General features: G+C 35.0%; 1 protein-coding gene across 8 annotated transcripts in view; it reads left to right on the top strand.

Moving 5' to 3' along the window:
* Positions 1 to 15,789, top strand: part of TTC29 (tetratricopeptide repeat domain 29) — a 274,748-nt gene that overhangs the window by 197,475 nt on the left and 61,484 nt on the right. For all 8 annotated transcript variants that reach the window (XR_014955208.1, XR_014955209.1, XM_031504612.3 and 5 more), the window contains 2 exons: positions 271 to 483; positions 3,071 to 3,156. Coding sequence is in view for 6 of the 8 variants with exons in the window: in XM_031504612.3 (XP_031360472.3) it covers positions 271 to 483; positions 3,071 to 3,156 (299 nt within the window). In the remaining 2 variants the exon portion in view is untranslated. The remainder of the gene's footprint in view (positions 1 to 270; positions 484 to 3,070; positions 3,157 to 15,789) is intronic.

Below are 15,789 nucleotides of genomic sequence, written 5' to 3'. Positions count from 1 at the left end.
AACTTTGCATCCATGGAATCACACCCCTTTAACATTGGAAATTTACAAAGGAAAGCTAATTAAAAATATTATAAATTTAAATAAGAGCATTACTGGGTACTGTGAAATTTGCTTGTATTTTCCAGCGATCTTTGGGTTATGTATTGAAGAGTCTTCAAAAATCTGTGGAATGTTTGGCTAACTTACTTAAAATGATAAAATTATTATAGACTACAAACTTTAACAATTTTTGGTGATGCACTGATTTTAATTAAGAATTACGTTTTTCAGGTCATGTCACGAAAGCTGCTGAGCATTTTGAAACATTTTATCAGCTAACAGAGGGCTCATCTTGGAAGGATGAAACAGGCCACACTTACACTTCACTGGCATGTCAGCATCTCTGGAGAATTTATACTTTGCTAGCAGACAAAATGCTGGAAAATCAAGAACACCAAGAGGCCATCAAAATGCTACTAAAAGCTTTAAAGATGGCAAAAGAAGGTAGGTGGAAAACAATGTTTTCCTATTCCTTCTTTCAATGATTTTGATCGTGAGCCAGGGTTTGAATAGGTGATTATTTCCTAAGAAACTCAAAGACAAATGCTATCAATTTCACTATGTTATCAATAACGCTTGAAGATTTCACTGAAGCAGAAATATCTTCTTGCTAACTACAAAGAAACTTTTAGGTTCCTCAAAGCTTTATCTTGAAAAAAAAAAAAACCTTGTGGGAACAATAATACAAAACTGTAAACCCATACTCAGTAAGTGAAGTCACTGATGGAAGCTGAGGTCTTTGATTTTGATTGGCTAGTCACTGCTGATTTGTGAGTTTTTAACTGATATTATCTGCTGGAAAAGTTACCTTTTCACTCTACATAGTCACTTTATACTTGAAAAAAAAATAGGTTTTTATCATAAGCACACAAAATTTTCTACCTAAATATACATAAATACTTTTAAACCTAAAGTAAAAAATTACAGAATCGCAGAACAGCAGAGGCAGGAAGAGAAACCTCTGGAACTCATAAGGTTGTCCTGAGCAGGCTACTTAGGCTACATCCAGTCAGGTTTCAGTATTTCCACAGGTAGAGCCACCATAATCACTCTGGAAAGATTTATCACTCTACAAACACCCTCACAATGAATAAGGTTTTTGTTTAAATACATATTAATTCAATATTTATCCGCAGATCTATTAGGGTTTTTTAAATTAAATAACGTATGCCAAACATTTAATCTGTGACCCAGTCTTTGACTAGTAGTTGGAATAGATAAACTGTCAAAAATGGCAAAAAATGAAAATATTTTCCAAATTTAAAAGTAAGTTCTGTGACAAATAACATTGTGACTGTATAGGTCATAATACAAGCTTGTAGTGTTTTCTACAGCTATTGTTTATAATTATGCTTAAATTACAGCGACAGTTAAACTCCTCTTAATATTAGGTGTAGTAACTAGAAGGACTGCTATGAAATTACATATGAATGTCTTCTTAATGCCAGTGAAAATTGCTGGATATTAAATGATTGGCAAAATGGATCTTACATCTTTCCAAAACTTATTTTGACCAGGCAGGTGTTCTGGTTCCCTTTTTTTTCAAATTTCAAATCAATCACTTTCACAGCTTCCTGAGGCATGTAGCACATATTGCTATGCTCAATATATGAGCTGTCGTCCTCTTTAAATTTAAGCTTTAGGAACTTCTTTCTGAGGAGTTCTCTAGTCCTCATTCCAGAGCCATACTGGCTACTGGGTGTTATCTGTAATGTCCATTCTGTCCTTCTGGACCATCTTCTGTGTTTATGCACTTTAGGAATTAGGATTAGCTGTTACCTGCTTCGGACTGTCAAACCCTCTTAAGCAAGGAAGAATGTTCTTTTTGTCCCTAGCGACTTTTAATTTACTATTCTTCTGTGAAGCTGTATTTCTGTATCCTTTTGCCTTATTATGCCTTTTAATGGATATTGAATATTAGAAAAGACCATCAGGTTTTTGAGTTACAGGCTTTTAATAATTGTGAGTAACATTAAGTGCTATATGTGCCACTATATGCCACTGCTATGGCCTCACCAATTTTCTTTCAGAGAGTTTCAGAACTAGGTGTAGACTTCTGTGTGTTTGGACAGAAAATTCTACAACTGTAAGCAGACAATCTCCCTTTTCATTGCAACTGTATTTATTTATGCATTTTGAAAAATACCTTGATATACATTTATTCTTCAGGTTGATTTTTTTGCTATTTATTTTGTTGGAGCAGATGGATATTGAGCAACAGAAAAATTGGATTTTTGGCTATTTTTAATATAATTTCATCTACAGGGTTTTTTAGAGCTACTCATGTTCTGGAAGGAAATTTTTGAATATAATGTGATACTTTAAGGACTATTAGTTTATGTTTATTTTGGTATCAAATAGATTATTTTCTCTTGAAGGAGCCATGCAAAAGATCCAGCAAGCAGTGTTGTTAGACTAGTATCAGTGAAATAAAACCTGGCATGGAAAGTGGGATGCACTTTAGCAACAACCTGTCCAGAATTTTCTTTAAGTACTGCTTGCAAGTATAAGTAATCCATTTTTTTAGCTTTTTAACCCTACAGTAGCTAGTAAAACAGACAGGAAAATAAGAAAGCTGAAAGTGGTCAACTGGTGGTTCTCTCTGGTGTTTCACCAAGATTCACATTAGCAAAATGTGAGATACATTTTGTGTTTATAGATTAAGGCTTGTTACCTATTTCTACCCACTTCTATTTTATATTGAGTATATGTAGAGAGACTTGTATTATTTTCTAATATGAAGACACTATGATTAAACAATTAATGTCAGAGAACCTTACACGTTACTTTCATTGTACTTTATTACTGGAAGATATTTTCTGACTTTGCTGAACTTCCTTGGTGAACTCCACTGACTTTAATTACTACTGTATGTTTTCAGAAAGAGCTACATGGTGGGGGTAAGGAAAGGGAAAAATTTACTACAGTATTTTAACATCTGTATCTTATTTAAGAACCTGCAAGAGCAGTCTGTACCAATATCATTTTGTTCAGATCCTGCTGGTAACTCTACCTTTTACCCTTCCTTTAGGAGGTGATATAAAGATGCATGGAGAAGCGGCCTATTGCTTAAGTCTAGCATATCATTTTTCTGGAGAGCATGAGACAGCATTAGCAGTAAGTTTATTCTTTGATTTAGCTTTCTCAGTGTCTTCCTCTGCCTCCTCAGCATGTTTGGCATTTGCAGAGTACGAAAAACTTGGAGAGACTTGGCTCATGGACATTTCATAACTTTATCTAGTTCTATAGGTAGGGATCCATGTGGCTCAAGCATTTGTAGTTCCAATAGATTCCAGAACTGAGTCCAGGTTTTCATGCTTGGATCTGTAGAAATAGTATAAATTGGCTGTTCAGATTATATGTGACTAGCCTTGCTTTTCTTGTATATATGTGAATATCAAACAGTCTCTATTTATTTAGGTTTTTAAAACACCAGTTTTGCAAATTAGTTTGGTACAGTGTATTTGTGAGAAACAATGAAAAATATATCACTTCACACACTCAGTTTGTTAAAACATCAGTAATTTAGAAGAAATATTAATTGCTTTTGAAAAGCTGTAGTGCTGATGCAATTCCTGCTGTGGATACTTGAGTTCAAACTCCTCTTCTTATGTTTCCCTTGAGCCTTAATAATTCTAATACTGTGAGAGCTCTGCATGTGTAATTCTAGTCTAGAAGGAGGGGGTTCCCTTCTTCCTCATAGGTCAGTGTGAGAGGAAAGATTAGCAGCAACTTGATTCTTTTATGCCAGTCATCAGTCACAGTCCCCCATGATCCTCTTAGAAATGTTCTGTGGAAAAGAAATTTGAATATTTTGTTCATGATTATTGCAATTGATTTCTCTTTCTGTCTATTCTTGTAACTGCAGAATGACTCAGTATTCTATTAATGAACTTGTTTTATAGAGGTCATTAATTGTGGGTATTTGTTGTGATGGTTTTTGTTTTGTTTGTTTTTTTCTCAGAAGCAGACCAGTAGAAGTCCCAGAATTAATTCAGCATGTGTATCAAAATTACTTGCTTGGCTCTTGCAGTGTAGGAGGTGTTCTAGATTTCTGTCTGATTTCATTTTTGTTACGACTTTTTTAGAAGTTACTGATCACCTTTATACATTATTCTTCAATGCTGAAAGTCCTATCTTCTGCATAAATCAACTGAATGCTGGAAAGGGGGAGCCTGTTCTCAGTGAATTGCAGTTAAACCTGTAGCCAAATGTAAAAATATTTCAAAACTAAAAAGCTCCAAATAATTTTATAAAATTGTATCTAATAGTTACAACAGCAATGAGAATATGATATTTGATCTTTTACAAGAAGTCAGTGTGATAGATTAGACCAGAATTTTTTATATTTCAGTTTATCTGCAATTGTTTTTTGCCTGACAAGTATGCTGGCATTCTTACCTGAGCAACTTTTCTCAGACTTTCAGAAACTTAATTTAACTTTTCATTTCACATAATATACTGTGTGAATTCTGAAGAGCAGCAGGATAAACAAGTGTGCTAAATGAAGAAGCCTGCATCTTAATTTTTCAAGAATATACAAAGGATCAAACTACCCTTGAAAATGTCAAAAATATTATTTGTCCTGGCATTGTTTCCTCAGAATCAATTTTGACTACATTTTGTAGCTATTCCCTTCCCTTCATTGCTCCCCTGTGTCTCATGTCAAAAACTTAGAGCAATCATTTGGAAGTTTCATTTCTTTTTGTTGCATGCAGATTTTTTTTTTAAGGAAGCTTCTGAAACCCTGAATTTTTTAAGGTACTGCTACTCATTTTAAATATGTAACCAATAGGTAGTACCTAATATTTTCAGTCCTACAAAACCACCTGACAGTTAAGGAAAGCGATATGCAAGGGCACAAAGGTCTCTGTAATACAAAAACAAGTTATATATTTTGTTAAAAGTATAAAATGTTATTTTAACAGTAATGGAAATACCAATACTTTTCAGTGGTAATAATACAGTGTCATTTTCTAATATAATGGCATTGCCAATAATATTACATGAAAAGCTTTTAAAGTACTTTTGTTCAAAAAATACACTGTGTTCTCTGGGATGAAGAAAAAGGAGTACAACTTTAGCTCCTTTTGTCCTTTGCAGTGGTCAATATAGACAGCAGTAAAATATCCATGGTTGATAGTAGTGTTGAGCAGAAGTTGTCTTCACTCTCCAATTGGAAATCATTGCCTAAAATTTCCCCTTCTGTTCTCAGTTTAATGGTCTCTGTATCCAAGGGGAGCTCAGATGCTTACAGAGATGAAATCATTGCCTCTTGTTCCCAGGGGCCCACTGGTTATCATTACACATAACATGCAGACAATACTGCTAGGAGCCAGTTTGCCTCATGGTAATATGTAGTTCATCACCAGCTTCTGTAGCATGCTAAAGAGGTCTTGCCACACAGCTTGGGACTATTCGGATGTAGACTCAGGGGTCTCAGCAGTTATTTCCCTGCTTTGCATCAGTTTTCATCTTCTTTATCCCTTTGTGCCATGGTCCACCTCAGGCAGTCTCCTTCTAGGGGAATCTGAAAGGAGCAGCTGTTACAGGCACCATTTCCTCCAATTGTTGCCACTTGGTTTCTTTTGCTCTTTAGCCTCCCTCCCCCAACATGCACACACAGGATCATGCATATGAACTTGTTTCTTTTTCATTCATGTCTTCTAGCAGGGCAGAGAAGCATATGTTCAAAATAGTCATTATCTGATGCAGTAATTAAAGACTGAAATGATTAAGCTGCAGCCTATTCTATAAAAAAATGCAGTCATTTTGTGTCAAATGGGCTGGTTTTGTTAGAGAATGTTTTTTATTTGCTAGGAACTTGGTGTTTAACATGATTTGTTTTGGTGTATAATCTGTATAAGTAAGTTTAATTTTATTTGATATATATGATTGATTTCAGTAGAACTACTCAGATGTAAAAATCTAAGTGTGTGAAAGTTTAAAATCCTGAGAACTAATTACATTCAATAACAGTGGGGTATGTTCATAATATTTTTCATACCGTCTGGTTTCTGATTTTATAATCAAGCCTAATGGTTTTACAACAAAATATTAATAGTTTGCATTATATAGATTTCATATTAAACCTTAGAGATTTTGTCATGGAGAGTTCTTCATCTAGGCTAATTTTAAAGTAAAAGTTGCTGTTTACTTGTTTTGTCCTCAGACTCATTATGGAAGCAGAATATTAAGTGAAATATTTCTATGTCATTAGAAATCTTGCGTAAGGTATTACAATCTAATGCTTGATGTGGAATTTTTTCTTCTCTTAGACTGGGCTTTCAAGAATTCTTCAAAGTATAGTGTATAGTGGATTTTTCTCTTTCAATTACAGTTTCATCCCAAATCATTAGGAAAAATCTAGTCCCAACCTCCTGTTAGGTTTTTTCCTGAGTGTTCCTTTATTTTGGATATTGAATCCTGTGCTTCAGATATGTTACACATTTAAATAATAGAGGCAGTGTTCATGAGCACTGAGACTCATGCCAAACTAAATGTGGTAATTTATGACATAATGCTGTCTGCATGAACTGTCAGAATTACGATACACAAGCCACAGGCATAAAATTATCAAGAAAATTTATGAACTTACAATGACATCTTCACATTCAAAATGACCCTGTTACAGCAATCAGAGGTGATTAATGGCCATAAACTTAATTTCTGAAAAAGTCTCTGTCAAAACAACCAGGAATTTTGTCTCCTCTCATGCAGCTGGGAGAATATGAGTGAGGCACAGATATTCTGAATTTAGTATGTACAGTATATTTTATCTGATTACATTATTTGTATCTCATTATATGTATTGTGCCCGTATGGATTGGATGGATGAGTGGATTTGGTAAATCAAGGAGCATCTTAGCAAGTAAAAGAATTCCAAATGGTAGAGTGAATGTTATTCTCTTTTCTCACAAATACTGAGCAAGGTTGTTGAGAAGAATGAGCATATGAAGTTAGAAGGCTGAACTTCAAGTCAGTGGTGTCTGAATAGACCACTGAGTTTGAGTTTAAGCTTTCATTATTGTTACCCCCCCCAAAAAAAAACTTCTCAAATGGGGACTCACAATACACATCCAAAGATACTCTTCAATGGAAATTATTTCAAACTTCCTTCTTTTAAATCAGACATATTGTCCTTTATTAATGTCTAAGTGATCTTTAGCCATTAGTAATGAATTGTAACATTTTCAGCTTAGCAAATGGCATCACATGCTTGGAAAAACATGTTAGCATACCAGTTTAAGAAGTCTCATCATTCCTAGAGGCCCCACTTTAATTGAAGTGATTTTTAAACTGTTTTAAAAATTGTATTCATATAGGACTTTAGAGGTTTTCATATCTGAGAAATAAAACCCCAAAACTTTGAGCCTTCTTAGAAGGTAGGCACTTCTGATTGATCTTGACACTGATGATAGATTATGTACAAAGAAAGGAGTGGTCCAATTTTGAAACTGGTTAAATTTCATGTTCCTGAAGGATCCCACTGCTGCTAGACACTGATGAAGATAATACAAACAAAATTATGTGTGAGGATTAATACTGGGAGTGGACTTTGTCCTGACAAAATATACTGACTCAAATGCTGAGGGAATTAAGAAATTTAAAATTATTTGTGTTGAAAATGCTAAAGAAGACCTAGAACTTCAGGAAAGAGATGAATGTCTGATAATTCAACTAATTTTTTTGTTATTAATTTAGCACTTAATTCTTAAAGTGAAGGACAGTTCTAACTTTTTATTTGGACATGAAAGTTAACAGTCTCTTAGTAAAGGAAGGAGTTCTTTTGTTGGTTTAAGGTAAATAAGATTTTTTCCTGTCTTAACCACTTCCTTGAAAACCTGCAGGGAAAAGGGTTCAGATTATGAGAAGCAGCAATGCTACTTTCCTTCACTACTTTTCTGTACACCACATGGTTTTGCACCTTGGTGTTATGGTGTCCATTACGACTGCCTTGAAACATGGTGTCATTTTCCTTTTCAGTCTATGGTTCAGATTACATTTTGCTCTGCTTAATGGCAGAGCAAAAACTCCCTTCAGTAATGTGTATTTTTGTCAAGATAAATAGGCCACAAGAACATCCTCTGTAAGAAAACACTCTTAAATGCAGTCCTGCTTCAGAATGACAGTGGTCTATTTATACAAAAATTATAGAACAGAATAAACAAAAAATATTAAATACATTAAAAAAATCTATTACCTGATTATAAGAAAAATAACAATTCCATGTTTTCCCACAGCAACAATTCATGTTCTAGCAACTTGTTGATATTGACCCTACTCTTTAGGAGTCCCATATCCCATAAGAGCAGCTACCAAAACACCATGAATTGCTGGATTTCCATCTCATGCATTACAGCTTTCAGTTTATTCATTCTCACACCCCAGAAGAGTAGGACTATTGCTGTGAGTTGAAAGTTTGAGTGCCCAGTCCATTAGATAAATCTTTTTGGAATGTTAGAATTATCTGCCCAGTGGTGTTCTAAAGAATCTGAATAAAAGTTGGTGACAAAAAATTTAAAACCTCAGTTTTAAATAGGGCTATGCCTCGATGACATTGTTTTGTTTATTTCTACTTCTGAAATGTATGAAAGTTTCTTCATTTATATATATTTATAAGATTGTGTAGCCTTACTTAAAATATATATATTAAACATCCTGCATTTAGAAGCTAATTAACATATCAAATGTGGTTTCCCAAACTTCAAAATCTATTTTTGGTACTATTTTGACTCTTCTTCAAAATGATAAATTGTAATATTTTATCATCAGTTATTTATTATTTTATTATTGCCTTATACACATGGAGGCACTTAGATACATTTTCTGTATGAGTATGGAAAAGAGCTGGAGGGGTGTGCAGTGCAGCACTAGTTAAAGTATATTTACATTGTAAAAGAGATTCTAAGATCAAGAGAATTGTTCGTATAACTCTGAATTATTTCTGAGAAATTGTTCCTAACTGTTATGCTTGAACTCAAAAGAAGCAAACTGCCCTTACTGGGGGTTTGCTCAGCTCTAGTATCTTGAAAAGTTGAGGACAAAGCCATAAAAATTCCTTAAACTGCTTTACTAGGGAATAAGAATGTGGTTTTCACAAGGCGTGGTGGGCAGAGCGCTTGGCAGTCACGGAGCCTCAGCTCAGGTCTCACCTTTCTGGTGTGGCTGCTGGGATGGAGCAGCCTCTGTGTGCTCTCCGCTGCTGTGCCCAGTGCAGGTTGCTCTTTCTTGTGCTTTCCCAGGCAGGTTGGCAGCCAGACTGGGGACACAGCTAGACAGGGTCTGCTTCTGGGACAGAAGGTTACAGTTGGCCTGTCCTGACTGAGGTTTCTGAAACTCCAATAACTGTCTTCTGTCAGTTACAGGATGTGATTTAGGCATTTCCTCTGGAATCTACTGAAACATTTTTTAGAGTAGCTAATAAAATATGCTTCTTTTTTTATTGTTCTCCATTTTCCTTTTTTTTTTTTTTAAGCACCTGCCAATGTAAAATTTCCCCTCATTTCATTCCCACATTGGATTTCTAGCTTAGGTGTGCTGTATCTCAGAACATAAATGCTGCACATAGTTGAGGGAAAGGTATAGCTACCGCATGTCTAAATCCATAGTTTGTTATCTGATAACAGTAACATACAAGATCCTAGGAACTGCCAGTCCATAGTGAAACTGCACATTCTATACTCAGGGCTGTAGCAAATGGCTGAGCAACTGCAAGATAAATTTTCTAATTTTGTTAGATAATCTACTTACAGAAGTCAGACTCTTAATGTGTTGTGATAAAGGGAACATTTGTATCCCCACTGTACAAATCCAAGAATTTTAGTACTTAAATGCAAATATATTCATAATCTGTGAGGTTTTGTTTTCTATTGTATAGTTAATTCTAATGAACAGATTATTAAAAAAAAAATCTTTAAAGTAAAGCTTTTAAAATTAGATTGTTTTCTCAAATTGCTACAGCAATTCACTTATTAAATATGTGTTTAAATTTCAGTTCAGTTATTCTCAATGACTTTGGGGGGACAAGTCTTAAGTTCAGGTATTAACAAATGCTTAACTTTGCTTGATCAGAACCATCAATGACTAAATTGGAGAGTAGGTCTTGATTCAGGCATTAGATCTTGAAGAATTTAAAATTTATCATTTGATAGATAAATAGCCTGAGAAGTTAAAACACTGAGGCATGTCTGTGTAAAACTGAGAGCTTGGTGCCTCCTTGCTAGAAGCAATTTGTTTTGCTGTTTTGCTTTCAGCTTATGTATTATTTCAGAGCTGATCAAAAGAATTGGTAGCAAAGTGTGAAATAAATTGTACTTCGAAAGAAATCGATTTCACATTCCTTGGTGCTTTAAATTATTTTAGTAATATTAATATTTAAAATATTTCTGTCTGAAATCTTTTTATGACTGAATATACCAGTAAAGGTCCCCATTTCATTCAGCTGGTTTTCATACTAGTATATTACACAGTAAACATTGTAGAAATACTATATTTTAGCACTGAAATGGGTGCAAAAGATCTCAAGTGTCTATTGGCATCTAAATGACTCAAGTTTTATTCAGTCAATAAGAACAGTCTATTAATACTTTTACTGCATTACATGGGTTTTAAAACTTGAAGAATATAAGGCTTTTAGCTGAATGAGATCTCTTCCTGAACTTCTACATTAATTTGCAGAAAAGTACCCACTACATTATCTAATTTTAATTGATTTTATACTTTCCTAGTTTATCTCTGCAATTTTTACCATTGTTAGGCAAATTTAACTGTTTGCTTGTTTGTTTGCTTGCTTGCTTGTTGTTATCTGGAAAAAATTTGTGTAGTTAAAAATATTTGTTCAAGATATTAGTAAGTATGAAGCAGAATATTTATAGGTGCTTTGTCTAAGAAGTAATGGGCATTTAAGCATGCAGGTATATTTATTATGATACTATTGTCTTAGCAGACTGCAGTGATCTGATAACCAGGTACATTCATGTAAACACAACAATCTGATAAAGCAGTCCAGACATCTGGATCACAGTCCTGCTATACAAAAACATTTATTAACAATTCACATTATTGCACTTACCCCAATTTCCAGTCCTGTCCACCCTCTTCTCCTTGATTTTCCCCCTGCTCTGCCTTTGTCTTTTATGTACTTGCAGAATCTCACTTTTCCTTTACAAGTCACCTCCATCTGCTTATGTGTCAGAGTGGCCCTGGTGCCACACATCACATAGAGGAATTCTCAAGATGAAGGGCTGTATTCACATCACTACTTCTGTCTCAGTACTGTTTCATGCTTGTCACTGCTCAGCACTCAGCGCCACACTGCCTTGTTTTGTCAATAACCATTTATTTGTTGCTGGAATAGTAGCAACCATTACATCTGACCTCCCTGTTTCATCAATTATGAATAGATTATTGGATGTGAACATCTGCAAAAGCTTGCTGTTGAACTTACCTCCTGGCTGGGATTAGATAAAGTATTAAACTGTTGTTTATTGTCAGGCCAAAACTCTACTGGGAAGCCAGGGAATTCCAGGACTAGCAGACTCCCATCAGCAAGCACCAAAAATTGTTTAGTATTGCCACCGTTTCCCATAAGATCGTAGCCATTTATTATTTACACTTATTACTAGTTGTTATAACATGCTTGATAAAAGCTCTTGGCAGGCACAGTGTTTCCAGCTATTGTCACATCTGTCAGGATGGAAAAGATACATAAACTGTTTTTTCCTCTTATATTGCTGTTAAAGGGTAACAGATGAAGCTTCTTCACTCCAGACTGTTAAGCCATGCTTTATTTTGAAGAAATATGTCAACAATGTCTGGCTTGGAAAACATTACATTCCTGTCCTAAATATAGATTGCAGTAACCTTTACTAGGGCAATGTCTCTTGCAGTGGATATTTCAAATTGAACAATAATAGTAAATGAAAATACTTGGATTTGATGTTTGCATAGTTTTTTGCTCTGAAGGACCTGGGTGACTTTTTGAAATTTTTTCAAATATGAATGAATAATAAAACCCTTTATTATGTATAGGAGATAATAAAATTATTACTTCCTGCAAAGTTGTTGTTTAAAAAGTCAGACTTAATATAATTATTGGTGGCACAGAAGTCCAGAATCAAGGACAGTAAGGCTGAAAAAAATTAACCTTTATTCAATCATCTGTATATTTAATCTCTTTAAGCTTTCTGTGCAGCAAAATGAAGCATACAGGATGAACTCCTGACCTTGTGGAAGCCAATAGAAGTTTGAAATTACTCTAGGGAAAGGAACCTTTTCAATTAGTTACTTGTATTTACATATCATCCATTCAGAATCAAAGCAAAATGTACATGCCTTGAGTATTATACGAAGCAGACAAGACTTGATGCAGGCAGAGAGCCTTAGGTCTGATCTTGATAGACTGTTAAGGAAGGAGTAAAATGTTTGTCTTCCTCCCTTAATCCTTCGAGCAGATGCACACACAAGTAATCTGAAGCATGTATTGCCGAGTGTTTGTAGAGCATAAGGGTAAACACTGCACTTGATAGCCCAGTAGATCACGGGGAAGGAGGAGTGTGATCTGGATTAGTTACCCACAGAGAGAGTGGAGCCAAGCAGCACCTCAGAGATAGCCATGTCCTAGCTCTGGAAAGTCTTCAGCAAGGGTGTTCCCCTTTGACATTTAACTTGTGCAGACTTCTGGGTAGATTCTTCTATTTCTGTCCCCTTTCCCTGACCCCCTTGCCCCAAGATGTGACCTTAATAAAGTCCCTGGAATAGGAGTTCTGGAACAGACCAGATTGACCAATTCCAGATTAATTCTTCCCAAAGATGTGACCTTAATAAAGTCCCTGGAATAGGAGTTCTGGAACAGACCAGATTGACCAATTCCAGATTAATTCTTCCCATCTCTGTAAAGAGATTGACAGCATTTGTGTATTTCTAGTAATTTATCTAAGACTATAGCCAGTCTAAGTGGATATGGCTGAGGGCAAGGAGATAACATTCACAGGATTGAGTTGATGAATTTTAGTTATAAGTAAAGAGGGAGAAGTAACAGTTTAGTCAAATCAAGGAATGCTGTCTCTTTCCTGGGCGTGGCACCCAGTTTCTGCATCCCTGAACTGTGAGCATGCAGATGGAATATGTGCAGCTTCTACCCTGGATGCTCACAATATCTGAACACATTTTTTTTCACAAGGTGTGGCATGCCATTCAGTTGATACTGGTGTGTAATTTCTGGGATCAATGAGCTATGTACATTGTGATCAATACACTTCATGAACAATACTCTTTTCTTTTGCTGTCCAACCTCTCCCAGGATGTGTTTTGGCAAAAATAAGAATACATCTGGGTTTGTATTGTGAAACTTTTCTTTGATCTTACTCAGCATGGCCACAGGCATGTAACCACTCAAATTATGGTAATAAAGACTGCACTTTTTTGTCATTTTTAAATATGCTTTTCTGTGGCAGCTACTGATCAGAGTTCATTGAACTGCAGAGTGCCTATGCATACAATTCTATTGTTTCTTATTTTCACTGGACTATATCAAAGTGAATATTTAGTAACCATCACAACTATGTGTTTTTTTCTGAAAGTATTTAAGAGGTACGAAGTGTTATAAGTCCTGTAGTCTCAGTCTACTGCATTGTCTGTCTACCAACACCTATTGTTGGCTTCAGAAAAATACTGTCAGGTGCTGCTAGCCAGGCTGGGCCTTAGCCTGCCTCTGCAGTGCCTGTCAGGAATCATTAGCTACTGATCTCTTTGACTAATGGTCCAGTTGATTGTCTGATTCATGTTCAAGATCTGTAAATGAGGCAGAAGCATCTTTCCTGCTCACCAGCTGTGAAATGGCTAAACACAGCTAGATTTGTAGAAATCAAAATGAATGTATTTCCAATAAAGTTTGGCAACAATATCAAATCTAAAGCTGAAAGCAGAACTATGCTTTTGTGTTTTTTAAAGTTACAGTATTATAAATCAATGTTATCTCATCATGTGCTTGTCAGAGAAATGTATTTTACCAAAACAGTGAAATGCTGGTAGTAGCATTAATCTTGTGTTGAGTTGGATAGATGTTCTTTATTCAACATAAATTCATACTTTCAATATTTTCGCTTTTGTCCATTATCCCTAGATGTACCAGTGTTCAGCAGAGTCTCTGTGCTTTTGTCTGAGTCCTGCGTACACTAATGGGGTGTGTGTGTATGTTTTTGTGTACATATAAAAGAATTACAGGTGTGACAACAATAAAAAATAAAGGATGGGATTTTGGATGGAGGTGGTTCTTGGGGTAGGAGCTTCTGTATCTGTTTTATATTAATGGAATAAGCCCTGGAGGGTCAGCCTGGCATAATGCTGAGGTAACTTAGAAGTAAATCTGGGCCTGAGAGTTCACTAAAATTTTTCTTGGAAAAGAAGGTTAATATGAAATACACCACTAGCTAGAGAATTAGTGTGAGATCTATACAACAAACAGGCTCTAGTTTGTGGATTTAAGCAAAGCTTAATACTTCATTTGTACACTGTAGTTGTAGATAAAACAGACTTGCAAAGACACTGAAAGAGAGTTGATTTTTTGAATGGATCCTCCCACAGGAGTTATCCTGTGGTCTGTTATGTGGAAGACAAAGCTGAATTCCAGCTTCAACTTCTACCTTCCCACATCCTACACAAAGGAGGAAAGTGATTGAACCCTACTGTTTATTTCTCTATTAGACTTTGACTTTTATGTTATTTGGATTTTTTAAGCTAGTGTTTCCACAAACCCACAGAAGTAAAAATTTTGAGATAGTCAATGTGCTTAGTCACATTGATCCAAAAACAAATCTGTGACCAGAATCAGTGTAGTTTTTATAATTGTTATGTTGTTAAACTTAGGTTACATTTTTATATAGAGGTAGAAAGAACTGCACATTATTCTAATCTGTTCAACCTCATATACAACAATCTTTTCCCACTAGTTGCTAGGAGTATCAAACTGTCTTTGAAACAATGTGGAAATTTTATAATTTTATAGTGGAGTCTAGCATGATCAAGATAAATCTGTAACATCTTCCTTCCTCAGAATTCTTTGTACATGGTTAATTCTAAAAAATAAACAAATAAAATATAAAGGAAAAAACCAGACATTTTACCTCTTTAGCAACTCTAAATATCTGGAAACTTAGTCTAACTTTTGAAAAGGAAATATAGCTAAATGTGTTTAATACCCAATCTGGTTTTAATATACATTACCAGTACAGATTCTTACAGAGTCCCATTCAATATCTATTAACATATTGTTGTATATTTTTATTAATGAATATATGAATTAATTAATAATTACAAAGTAAATTACCAATATGACATTTTCAAACACAATATTTGCTATAAAACAATGCAGCAGAAGCATTTTACCTTAATAAAATGGATTTTCTTTTGTTATCTGAATTTTTCCCATCCAGTAAAACTGCACATTTGTGTAGGAGTTTTCAACAGTAATTATTAATTATTCCACCTCTTCCTTGGACATCATTTTTCTCTACTCAGAATGGCCAGTATGTGTATATATATAAAAAATACCATTTTCTGGTTATGCTTCTGTCTAAAGGTAAACTTTTCATTGGGAACCTATAAATTCCATTAGATCCAATTGGTAACCGGTGTTCCCAATATTTATGCACTTCCCACAGAACTGGGAAAGAGACTGGCAGAGCCCTGCCCATCCAGTACTCTCTGCCACATGCATGTCTTTTCCTATGTGGTACCCACAGGAAGCCA

The sequence above is a fragment of the Lonchura striata genome, chromosome 4 (genome assembly GCF_050655825.1).
Source record: "Lonchura striata isolate lonStrDom1 chromosome 4, ASM5065582v1, whole genome shotgun sequence".
Lineage (NCBI taxonomy): Eukaryota > Metazoa > Chordata > Aves > Passeriformes > Estrildidae > Lonchura > Lonchura striata.
This window is presented reverse-complemented; position numbering and strand designations above follow the sequence as displayed.